This window comes from Setaria viridis, chromosome 8, assembly GCF_005286985.2.
Source record: "Setaria viridis chromosome 8, Setaria_viridis_v4.0, whole genome shotgun sequence".
Lineage (NCBI taxonomy): Eukaryota > Viridiplantae > Streptophyta > Magnoliopsida > Poales > Poaceae > Setaria > Setaria viridis.
In genome coordinates, this window is record NC_048270.2 from 13,196,956 (window position 1) to 13,209,499 (window position 12,544).

Below are 12,544 nucleotides of genomic sequence, written 5' to 3' on the forward strand. Positions count from 1 at the left end.
TTTGGATGCACCAACAGATGACATGAGTCACCAACATTCTCAAGCATGATTCCTTCAATAGAGAATCGTTGCTTTGAGAAGTGCTAAATTTGGTTTTAAGGCTTGCTATCATTTTGTTCTAGAATTGTGCTTGTAGAGACCTAGAATTATGCGATATTATTTGATTATTTCCTTTCAATTTATTTAAGTTTGGATGATGTGGCTTTTCTTTTGAACTGTGGTATTGGGAATGTCACTGCTTTTGATAATGCAAGTCCTACCATATTTTGCCTATTTCTTATCAATATATGTTTCACTTTGCACGTGTATGTTTGGAACATATCAAAATGAAGGAATTTTACTTAGCATCAGTTCCGATCACACTATGCTACAGATTTTCCGTAGGTCTGTACGAGTGCACATTGCAATGTTAGCATGAATTTCTATACAACATGCCAATTTTGTGTTTTAGCCCCTCCCATTCTTGCAGCAAGTGCTTATACCCTTCCAAGTCTTTGCCAGCATACCACGTCTACAAAATACGTACTACTGGTGTATAGTGGACTGTTCATGCACATAGCGAACAACTTTGTGTATGGTAGGTACAACATTTGCAACTTGTTGGACCAAAGTGAAACAATGATGCAACTTCATGTATGGTGGATGCACTTTACTCTTTCTTTAATTCAAATGGATGATCTTTTAGGTTGCGAATTGGTTTTTGAGTCGTCTTTGTGTCTTTTTGTAAAATTGTGGGTGTAGCAAGTGCTACTGCTTGTAATAATAGTGGACTGATTCTCCTCTTTGAGAAGGTTGAAGCTGGAATATTATCCATTATAAAAAAACTCATATCCTGTGCTATGTGCACAATGAACTTATGTCATTAGAGGAACAACTAGTTTAAGATGCGTTGGGCCTATATCTCTGCTTCCATTTTTAAGACGCTAAAGTACAAAAAAGCCTCACATGCACTTGGAAGACTACCAAGTCATCATCGTGCTAAAATTAATCTTCCAATGCAATTAACAAAAAATGATCAACTAATTATTTGTAGACCTAGATAGAGTGACCGCTAGGTGTGCACTACCTAGAGGAGAACCACCTAGTGAAGGTGGAGGCACCTGATTATTTGTAGGCCTAAATAGAGTGACCGCTATATATGTGTGTCGCTGAGAGGAAAGACAATTATCCATTGTGAACTAAGGTGATGCTGGCTCAAACTGTTGACCCTTTGATTTAGTATGGAGTAGAGTCTTATATGGGTCAACAGTTCATTAAAAAATAACTTGTATTTTTTGTGCTTTTTAGGAAAATAAAAGGGATAAATTAAATAAAATATAGTGCCTTTTTTTAGCAAAATGGTACATTGAGGTGAATATACCATTCTTGATCCTTTGCAACAAATTCTTGAATTTGAGTTTCAGTTCTCTTATATATTAATCTTCAAATTTTGACACGCCACATAAACACATCTATATTTATGTTTCTAAAGCAGATTTGTGCATAGAAGTTGGGTTTGGCTGCATACATGTAAGGTTGACAACATAAAAAGTGATAAAAACAACGTTACAGATATTAAAAGGGCTCAAAATAGTACACATTAAATGGTAGTTACAATATTAATGTTAAATCAATTGAACACAATAATTAGTGTTTGTTAAATAAAAAACCGTCGAAGATGATATTATAAATACGAAAAATGACTATGATGGGTAATGTGAATTTCCTGTACCATTTTCCCCAATGGCTGATCCGGTGACGCCGCAGAAAACCGGCAACAGAGTGGTCGCCATGGCGGATCCGGGCCGCGGCCATCAGCGCTCCCACCTGCTCCGCGTCCTCCGATCCCCACCCGCACGGCCGCACCCCACCCGACTGAGGAGCCTCTCCCCACCCCACCACCACCACGCCGGAGAAGAAACCCGCAAGAAACGGGGGAAAAATAATTAGAAAACCGAAAATTCAAATCAAAGTCTCCCACACCCAGCGACGAAAACGCTGCGACAATTCAAATCGAATCCACCCGAATCGAATCGAGCCAGCGCAAACCCCCCACCCCTGCCGATCCCCCCGTGCTCTCGCCGCCCGCCCCCGCCTCCCCCGCCCGATTCCGCAGCGCCTCGCTGCGAATCTGGACGTGATTTCGAGGCTAGGGTTTGGGAAGCTCCGGATCCCGGGGCCGCGCGGAGGGTAGGGTTTGGATTTGGTGGTGGTTCCTTCTGATTGTGGGGGGTTGCTGGATCGAGCTGCTCCGAGTCGGCTTGTGATGGTGGTGAGAGGAGGTGGAAGACGAGTAGGCGGCGGCGGAGCTGGCGGCGGCGGCGGTGAGTAGAGTTTGCTGATTGGGTTGGGGCCGAGGCCGCGCCGGCCATGGTGCGGCTTCTCGGGCTGCGGAGCCTGAGCTTCGGGCCGGAGGAGTCGCCGCGAGAGATCCCCTCCACCGCCGACGCCGCCCCGCCCGTCGGCAGCAGCGGCTGGCTCGTGCGCTTCTTCGACTCCGCCTTCTTCTGCGAGTGGATCGCCGTCAGCTACCTCTACAAGCACGACCATGCCGGCGTGCGCGACTACCTCTGCAACCGCATGTACACGCTCCCGCTCCCGGGCCTCGAGGCCTACCTCTTCCAGGTCTGCTACATGCTCGTCCACAAGCCCAGCCCCTCCCTCGACCGCTTCGTCATTGACACCTGCGCCAAGTCGCTCCGCATCGCGCTCAAGGTGCACTGGCTCCTCGCCGCGGAGCTTGAGCTGGAGGACGCCGACGATCTGGATGGGATCGATAAGGTGCAGGAGCAGTGCCAGGCTGCAGCGACCGTGCAGGGTGAGTGGCCGCCACTGGTACGCCCTGCGCCGCCGTCACCTGTTGCCAGTCCGCGAGGCAACCCCATGCTTAGCAGAATTCGGTCATCCAAGCAGCGTCTGTTGTCCCTTGCGTCGTCTCCGTCGCTTGGCCTGAGCCCCCCAGCCGGTGGTGGGGCCAATGTGGCAGCTGCCGAGGATGCTGTGGGTAGTGGAGGGAAGCAGCCAGCCACACCGTCATCGGAGGATAACAAGCTGCTCAAGAGGCTGAGCATTGGGCCGAAGATGCGTGATGCGCTGCTGTTCAGGCGATCTGGAGAGAAGGATGAAGAACAGGACCGGGATGGATTTTTTAAAAGGCTTCTTAGGGACAGCAGAGACAAGGAGGAAGAGGATGGGGACAGGGAAGGTTTTTTCAAAAGGTTACTGAAGGATAGCAGGGAAAAGGAGCATGAGGAGGACGAAGGGGATAGAGATGGTTTCTTCCGCAGATTGCTAAGGGACAGCAAGGAGGAGGACATGGAGCTAACGCCGAGTTCAGAAGGATTGTTAAAGCGATTCTTCCGTGATAAGGAGGATAGGCATGGTGAGGACGACGAGAAGGAGGGCTTTTTTCGGAGGATATTCAAGGATAAGAATGAGGAGAGGAGAGACAGCATTAATGCTAGACACGGGGATGAGGAAAGAGTGGGCAAGAGTCTGGAGGATGATGACAGAGAAGGTTTCTTCCGTAAGATATTTAAAGAGAAGAATGAGGAGAGGAAAGATGGAGCACATAGCAAGCAGGATGAGAGGGAAAAGGCTGGTGCGAACATAGAAGAGGACAAGAGAGATGGTTTCTTCCGGCAACTCTTCAAGGAGAAAAATGATGAGAGAAAGGAAGGAAGCACGCCAGGCAAGAAAGAGGAAGATGAGAAAGGCCATAAAAATACAGATGATGATAATTTTTTCCGCAGGCTTTTCAAGGATAAGAATGAAGAAAAGAAAGGAGCTACTCATGACAGGAATGAGGATGATAAGTCCGAGGAAGCTGATAAGGAAAACTTCTTTCGCAAATTATTCAAGGACAAGCATGAAGAGAGGAGAACTGAAGGGCTTGAGAAAAATGATGATGATGGTAGGAGCACCAGTGGTATTGAAGAGGAAGATAATCCAGAGTTCTTGTCATTTCGTAGGTTGTTTAGAGTGCACCCAGAAGATGCTAAGGGTGGAAATATAGAAACTAGTCAACCCAACAACCTTACAGAGGGGAGCCCAGGATCGGAGAGCTTTTTTAAGAGGCTATTTCGAGATAGAGATCGCTCACTCGAAGATTCTGAGCTTTTTGGCTCGAAGGTAATGAAAGAGGCAAATGATCTACTCTTAATAATTTGTTTCATCAGTTGAAAATTCCAATGTTTGTATTACAGTGGTATGGTTCATCATTTTATTGGGCAATTGCTGCTTATGGTTTAATCAAGAAAGTTATTTATTACCTCGTGGGGTAAGATGACTTTTTATGGCTAGCTGCTATTTGAAGTGTAAAATCTCGTGCTTCAAATGGTGGAACTAATTTGTTAATTTTGTTGCAAAGATGCTGAACTCTTAACAAACAGTCACACAGCAGAGCCAAACCTCCAGTCCTAAGCTAGAGGTGAAACCAGAAACCGAAAAAGAGCTGCATGTTTATCAATATAGTACATTACAAAGATTTTCCTTGTGTCATGGAAATATTTCAATTGTACACCTAGTCTTTTGCTGGGTACAGCAGAAGAATCACATAATGTTTTCTTCATTTGGAAAACAATGATGTTTCACACTTTGTTATATTGTTGCAATTTGCATCAATGCATATTGCCCTGCCCATTTTCATCATGTATCAGTAAATATTTTCTAGAGAGGCTGTTGAGTAATATAATACTATTTGCTCATTGTGCTAGTATTCATATAGTACATTTTATTTCGTATTTGCACTTACTCCTTGCCATGGTGGGATGTTGCAGAAACACCCTGGTAGCACAGGAACCAATGAGAAGCAAAGTGGAAAACCACCTTTACCAAACAACACCATAGCAGAACTTCGAAAAGGTTCTTACTATGCTTCATTGGAGCTTGTTCAGTCTTTATGTGACACATCTTATGGGCTAGTGGACATATTCCCCGTTGAAGATCGTAAGATTGCTCTTCGAGAGGTAGGTCAGATACATTATTTTGCACCTATATGGTTATTCCACTTTATGGCTTTAAATCATATTTTTATTTTTCTGCTACTTCACATTCTAATTTCAACGGTATCTTCTTTACGTGGCAGTCCCTCGCAGAGATCAATTCTCAGATTGCTTCTGCTGAGAAAAATGGAGGTGATTTCTGCCACCTTTTTAGTATATAGTGAATATTACTGTTGTTTTTCTAATTTAGGTGTGTTCTGCATTTTTGTACTTTGCGCTGTGTGCATGTGAAACTCCTGTCCTAAGCCTTTGGGTACCCAATATTTGTGCTACATTTCCTGTATGATTACATTAGATATTGTAAGGTACTTGATGTATCCATATGCTTCATGCCTTCTTATCTGTTTCTTTATTTTTTTGGGTTGCAGTTTGAGTAATTCTCATTCACCTTTTTTTTTTGTTCGCTATTGCGCTAGTGTTACATGCACAAAAAGTTAAGATATTCTTATAGGGTGGCTTTAATGTCTGTATAGTTGTGGTTGTCCAAAGTTTTAGCTGTTTCCGATTGGTAATGGTTAAAACTAACTTTTGAGCCGCGTAGAATAGTGTATTCAATATACTTAATCTTTTGATTTTTGGTGCACTAGTTCTCACCACGTTATGCTTCTTAATCAATACTGTTGTTTAATCTGTCGAACGTTATGTGCACTCGCATGATTGTGATAGTATTGAATTGTAGGCATTATGCTGCAAAGTATTACATTAACCAATGTGTTGCGTGTTAAAAACAAAGCAGTCTCATTGCAGCTCTGGCCCAACTTATCTCTGTTTACCTTTAGTATCACAGCATTGGATTACGGATCCATCCATACAGCATGTTGCAAAGCATTGCCTAGAATACCCTTCTGATATATATTTTTTTTTCTGTTTTTTCTATGCATAGGAGTTTGCTTTCCAATGGGAAAAGGCATTTATCGAGTGGTTCATATACCTGAGGATGAGTCTGTTCTTCTGAATTCTAGGGAAAAAGCTCCTTATCTTATATGTGTTGAAGTTTTAAAAGCAGAAGCACCAAGGTATGCAGTTTGATTGAGTTAATTGTTTGAATGTTTACCGTCTGGTATTCTTTTTGCTAGTAGTGTTTAGGTCTATATATTGACTTAAAAATTGCCATAGTTGGTTTCTACAAGAAGCCCGTATCCCAATTAGTTCCTCTTGTCACATCTTTTGTTACTGGGTGTGGTGATCACGTAGAAAATCTGTTGTTCTCTCTCCAGTCACTCTAAAGGACCATCAGATGCGCACAAGCTTTCAAAGGGTGGGATACCCTTGGCTAATGGAGATGTCCAATTACCAAAACCACCTCCATGGGCATATCCTTTGTGGAGTCGGCATGAAACACAAAATTATGAAACAGACAGAATGCTGAAGTCTACCTCTCAGGTTATTGATCAAGCAATGGCTCAACTCTGGGAGACCAAAGTGAAATTTGTAAATGTTAGTTTCTCTGTTGAAAAACTTGGCCGTTCAAGGAGCCTAGCAATCTCTGACACGGATAGGCCACGACATGCAAGAACAGATTCTCATGATGCTTCAGAAGATTTCCAGGCAATTGATGATCAGCCAATAGAATGGGTGAAAGTTACTTTGTCTGCAGTTCCTGGAGTTAGCATGGATGATGTCGATGAAAATGAGCCCACACGTAAGAAGGACCATCGGCGTGTCCCTAGTACAATTGCCATTGAGGAAGTCAAGGTGAGGCTGACATGTAAAGTTTTGATTTTCATTTTTAATATTTGTTATATAGCTAAACTTTCTTTCTTTCCTTGATTTTTTCTGTATTTTTTCTCCAACTACTGCACTTGCTCCAAGATTTACGGTCACTATAACATTTTTCTTGCCCGAGCCATCTTGTCCATGCCTAGATGTTTATATTGATGCAGTTTGAAACATGTAGAGTTCCAATGCATAATGAGGTGGCTATGCTGCAATAACATCTCCACTGATTGCTTTGTTAAAGATTGCAATGTTTTCAAGTCGTCTAGTTGACTCTAGTCGCCATGGGACCGACCAGACGACTAGTCGCGATTAGTCATCGACCAGGACGACTAGGGGGGAGTAGAGGCGCAGAGCCAGGGAAGAGCTTCACCAAGAGGTGTGCTGGCTGGGGAAGAGAAGCAGAGAAGAGAGAAAGAGCAGAGCAGCAGCAGCTGTCACGCACAGGAGAGAATGAGAGATGGAAACCCTAGAGTCTTGGCCTACCGGTTATATATTACAGACCCTAGTGGGCCAAATTGGCAGCCCAACTGCTCACCTGGAAGCCCAGTCAGGCAAGCCCAAAGAAGGCAGTGCCCAGCCTGGTTGTGCAGCCCCCTGGTCGGACGACTAATCGTGATTAGTCGTCGACTAGTCGGACGACCAGGTTTCTAGTCGAGCTAATCGAGTCAAAGTCTCTAATCGAGGCCATGGTACCGACCAGACCGACTAATCGCGATTAATCGGACGACTTGAAAACATTGAAATGATAATTGATACATTTTGGGCTAACATCTGTTGAATTGTTTTCTTTGACTAGGCTGCTGCACTAAAAGGAGAAGCACCACCTGGTCTTCCACTTAAAGGAGTAGGGCAGAGCACCCAAAATTTAGATTCTATGGTGAACAACTTAATGAACTTAAATTCTGATTACTTTTGTACTTTTCTACAAGTTAGTAACTTTAATGTTTCCATAGGCCACTGATGGTGGGGATCCAAAACCGACTGATGCTTTGGCTGGTGAGCTTTGGGCTGTCAAGAAGGAGAGAATACGACGGTCTTCGATTCATGGAAAATCACCTAGCTGGGACTTGCGTTCTGTAAGCAAAATAACTTAAATCATTAGTTTGCTCTTTTTCTTCTATCTGAGCATGGATTTGGTGAGATGATGGATGCTTATGTGCGGATGTGTGCGCCTGTGTTTGTGCTTACCCTCTTGTTGGGGGTGTGCAAATAATGTTTACCTCAAGTATGGCATATGCGTTACCATTAGCATATGCATGGGTAATTCCATAAATGTCATATTACTTTTGTGAGTTAACAGTAACTTTACTTAGTTAAAAAACTTGTAATAACATATAACTTCTTTCATTGTCCAAATCATTTAGATCTGGCAGCCATACCATTTAACAATATCAACTTTCAAAATAGACTATGAATATATTGTGTTGCCTATATCTGGAGGATTTGCTGTGTCTATTGAATGATCTGATACTTTTATCTAGGAATTTGGGGTTTCAATCTAGTGTACTGCATTTAAAATAGTTAAATTGAGTGATCCTTTTTCTGTCTAAATTGACAAACTGGATTCTATTCAAGTACACTGAGTTGCATGTTTGGTGATGTCCCTTATCATGCCTCAGATTGGACACCCTGCATGTTCTGTGATCTTTTGGTTCTGAATCATTTCTGATTACTGCCATGCCGCTGAAACATCTCCTAATGTAGGTTATTGTCAAGAGTGGTGATGACTGCCGTCAGGAACATTTGGCTGTGCAGCTTGTTGCGCACTTTTATGGTGAAAACTTACTCTCGATCTATGATGATTGTAATATTTTTTTATGTATAGACTACGGAGATTCTTCTGTTCACATCGTGCCTGTTCTGCACCTGATGCAGTAGAAAAGTTTGCCATTTCCTTCAGAAAGGATTGACCTTGTCTTATCCTTTGATGTTGATCTAATATGTTGTCTGTGCTATATATATCTCCATAATTAAACATTTATCTCTGCTATTAACATGTTGTACATCTGTGATTTTTTTTTGAAGTGCACTAACCAATCGTGTGCATATTTAGCCACACATGTAAACTTATTACTTCTTAGGGAAAGCCATGAATGCAGGAAAATAGCACATGTAAATAGGCGGATTTCTTGCACATCAAAATAGAAGCAGGTTTCTGGATATAGAAGTAGCATTTGTCCCGTGACACTTCATTGGGTTGTCATAGCTGTATTTAGATCAGAGAACTGACACACTGTTGTCAAAATTTTACGATTATCTTTATGTTATTGTTGGTAAAGCTTATCTGTGAGATCATCTGAACTCCATTTAATTACAGACATATATCAAGAAGCGGGTTTGCCACTTTGGCTGCGGCCTTATGAAGTTATTGTGACTTCTGCTTATACAGCACTGATCGAGACTATTCCTGATACGGTACTTTAACTTTGCAATTTGTTAATGCGTTCCGCTTCTCTGCATTTTGTCTCAAGTGTTTGATTGTACCAGTCTTTTTACATTTTACTGCAGGCATCAATCCATTCCATAAAAAGTAGGTTTCCCAATATCTCAAGTCTCCGTGACTACTATGTGGCTAAGTATGAAGAAAATTCTGCAAATTTCAAACTTGCACAGGTGAGTTGCATTTACAAAAACCCTCGACTAATATTATTTCCCAGCCTCCAAGAGAAGAAATGGCACCCAGCGATCCACCCTAGACGTTTTCAGTAACCATCAACATGACAATTGTTGTCCACTCTTGAAGCATGATATATGTATTGCGGACATTGCAGCACTGCATATATTGATAAAGAATGTTTTTCCTATTTACGAATACATTCCTTAAATTTAGTACTTGTTGATTGGCAGTGTTAAGAGTTAAGTTGAAAAGCAACTGCTTGAAAATCTTCAGTAACATGCATTGTACTATTGTCTGAGCAGTGTGTATACTTTTTGGTTTTCACAGAGAAACTTTGTGGAAAGCATGGCAGGATATTCAATTCTATGCTACCTACTCCAGGTATTGAAATCAAATCGCTCATTTGTAATTGGGAGCATAACTTGCGTAGCTATGATGGAGAAATTTTGTTTCCTTCATTGACATCCGCGTATCTAATTGTTAAATCTCTGTATTATTGCTCAAAGTCTAGTAATATTTATTCTTAAATCTCTGTAGTGTTGCTCCAATACTAGGAATATTTATTATTAAATCTTTGTATTATTGCTCAAATTTTAGCCAGCCACCCTTCTGCTCTGAATTAGTTCTAAAATGTGCTGTTTGCCTTCTAGAGTAACCGTTCTCTTCTCTTTGGTACTGTGAAATGCTTTGTACAAACAAGTTCTGTATCAGCAACCAAAACAGTCATAGCAAAGGAACAAAGGAATTGTTCTCAACTCCAGTAAATAGATTCTATCTTATGTCACTAGAAAAATCTCCTGCTTTCTGAGTATATTTATTTCTGTGAGTAGGATGTTATGTTTAAATTATAAAAAGGTTAGTGAGATGGTATGTTGTAAGCAGAATCAGTATTGCATGAATTGTTGGTTAAAATGTTACTAGTTCAGAAATTGCAACAAAAGTTGAAAGGGACAGCCAACTGTTTTCATGAGTTCTTTTATCTTGCAAAATAAACTGGTCAGAACAATGATCAATTGGTTGTGTATTGTCCTAGCTCATGTTGAACATTGAGTAGGTTTACTGGAATTTGAATGCATATGGCCGCAACATTTATTGAAGTGTTGTTGCCTGATTCTTTGTAAAGAAACTGCATCTCTATCTTTTTGCATTTCCAAAAGAGAAAAGCAGTTTTCTGGTGATTGCTTTTCCCTTTATTATGTGGAAGAAAATTAACTCATAGCCTTGTATCCTTTAGTTTTCAATTTGTATGATGGTGTGCTAAGCACATGGCTGGTGCTTTTTGTTAATTTACAGGTCAAAGATCGCCACAACGGGAATCTTCTGATAGATGAGGAAGGACATATTATTCACATTGATTTTGGTTTCATGCTATCCAACTCTCCTGGTGGTGTAAATTTTGAGAGTGCACCATTTAAGCTGACAAGGGAGCTCCTTGAAGTATGACAGCTTATTGTCTAAAATTTATACTGTGAAGTTTAATTCTGCAAATGTTTAATCCTCTTCGACTTCTGTGGCTGGAACTTTACTAGGTGATGGATTCTGATGCAGAGGGAACTCCTAGCGAGTTCTTTGACTACTTCAAGGTATTTGAGTAATAAACTATCTTTGTGCTGGGGCTTATCCAATTTGTATCTGTTTATATTAAAATTTCTGTTTCTTCAGGTGCTATGCATTCAAGGTTTCCTAACTTGTCGGAAGCATGCAGAGCGCATTATACTTCTTGTAGAGATGTTGCAGGTATTTTCTTTATCAAAAGGATCTGGCACATTTGATGTTAGTGCCTATCTGATGTCATGCGACTATGTTTGCCTTACTATAAACTCAATACTTTATGATATATATTAGTATAGAATTGTTGCAGTAGATCTTTCTTCCATGTCTCTATATTGGCTGAAGTTATCCTTGGTTACATGCCAATCATCTTCCAATATTTCCTCATCCAAAAGTGAAGTAGTTTTGTTGCATTCAAACTTCCACTTTTTTATATTCATCAGTTAGCCTTTTGGTATGACTTTGTATTATATTTTCCTGCCTCTAGTGTAATGCCTGTTTCAAAGTTCCGTCATTTTCCAGCAATACATGAAGGCCTCTAGTTTAATGTTAACCCTGTGATTCGTGATATTTATTTTCCTGTAATTATGATGACCTAACTGTTTCTCTAACTGGCTTTTAGAACCCACTTACAGAAATTATCTTATACATGTGTAAAATATGCTTTCCCTTACCAGGATTCTGGCTTCCCGTGCTTTAAAGGTGGTCCTCGCACTATACAAAACTTGAGGAAGAGGTTCCACTTGAGTCTCACTGAAGAGGTTAGCTGACTAATATTTGGAAGTCATCATTTCAGGACTTCTCTTACTAATAGTCTTGCTATGGTTGCAGCAATGTGTATCTCTGGTGCTCTCGCTGATCAGTAGCAGCATGGATGCTTGGCGCACTCGGCAGTATGATTACTACCAGAGAGTATTGAATGGGATTTTGTGACATTTGCCCACAGGAGCACCAGACTCTTTTGGAAACCATTTTCCTTGAATCCTTGGGCCAAACCATGGGATGGCATAGGTCAATTTGGGGCTGATCTATATGCTCATCCTATCTCGGTTTCTGGGAGTGAACCAGGTAATTGAGCACTGTCGTTTCCTGTGGTATCGCTGTGCATTGGCCAACTATGGGAAACAAAACGGTGCCTGCACTGTACTGCATGTGATTGGCCCCCCTCTGACAGAGTTGAGAAGTGTATAGTCATCGGCAGTTATCTAGTTAGTGCTTCGTGCTAGGAGGTTGGGACTGGGTGGAGCTCTATTTGGTGTATTGGAATTTGGAACCCAAGCTGCATTGCTGTACAGACCGTTGATTGACGTAGCTTGGACAGGATGTAGGTGAGGACCGAGCCATACTTTCAGAAAACAAGTGTAAATTATAGGCATATTGGGAGCTGGGGATCGTCTGAAGATAAGATTAGATGTTGTGCTTCTGGAATTGTTACCCTGATATCCTTTGGCATCCCTATAGCACCAGAGTAGATGATGTGCTTTCTGCATTTGTATATTACCATTACTGTACAGGGCCCATACAATAGGAGCTTTCCCTTTTTTGGTGTTCTTTTTGGTTAAGGTTATTCCTTTTCTTGTGGGTGTTCGAAGAAACATCTTGGTGCTAACTTGTTGACTAGCAGTATGATCAGTGTTTGGATATATTTTTTTATGCTTCTACAAATTGCAATTCT

General features: G+C 41.4%; 1 protein-coding gene across 1 annotated transcript; it reads left to right on the top strand.

The window, feature by feature from the left end:
- Positions 1-1,872: 1,872 nt before the first annotated feature.
- LOC117866455 (phosphatidylinositol 4-kinase beta 1) lies at positions 1,873-12,522 on the top strand. Its single transcript, XM_034750661.2, has 16 exons — positions 1,873-4,110; positions 4,758-4,946; positions 5,066-5,114; positions 5,866-5,998; positions 6,200-6,677; positions 7,498-7,578; positions 7,655-7,777; positions 8,406-8,475; positions 9,019-9,116; positions 9,210-9,314; positions 9,646-9,699; positions 10,612-10,755; positions 10,848-10,901; positions 10,981-11,055; positions 11,547-11,630; positions 11,701-12,522. The coding sequence occupies exons 1-16, from the start codon at positions 2,350-2,352 to the stop codon at positions 11,800-11,802; spliced, it is 3,600 nt and encodes a 1,199-aa protein (XP_034606552.1). The 5' UTR covers positions 1,873-2,349; the 3' UTR covers positions 11,803-12,522.
- The last annotated feature ends 22 nt before the right edge of the window (positions 12,523-12,544 follow it).

What these genes read in the sequence shown, in the direction of transcription:
- LOC117866455 (XM_034750661.2), top strand. Translation starts at nt 2,350, where the DNA reads ATGGTGCGGCTTCTCGGGCTGCGGAGCCTGAGCTTCGGGCCGGAGGAG. An exon ending in TTCTGCTGAGAAAAATGGAG is followed by an intron (nt 5,115 to 5,865) that starts GTGATTTCTGCC and finishes TTCTATGCATAG; the next exon opens with GAGTTTGCTTTCCAATGGGA. An exon ending in TGACAAGGGAGCTCCTTGAA is followed by an intron (nt 10,756 to 10,847) that starts GTATGACAGCTT and finishes GAACTTTACTAG; the next exon opens with GTGATGGATTCTGATGCAGA.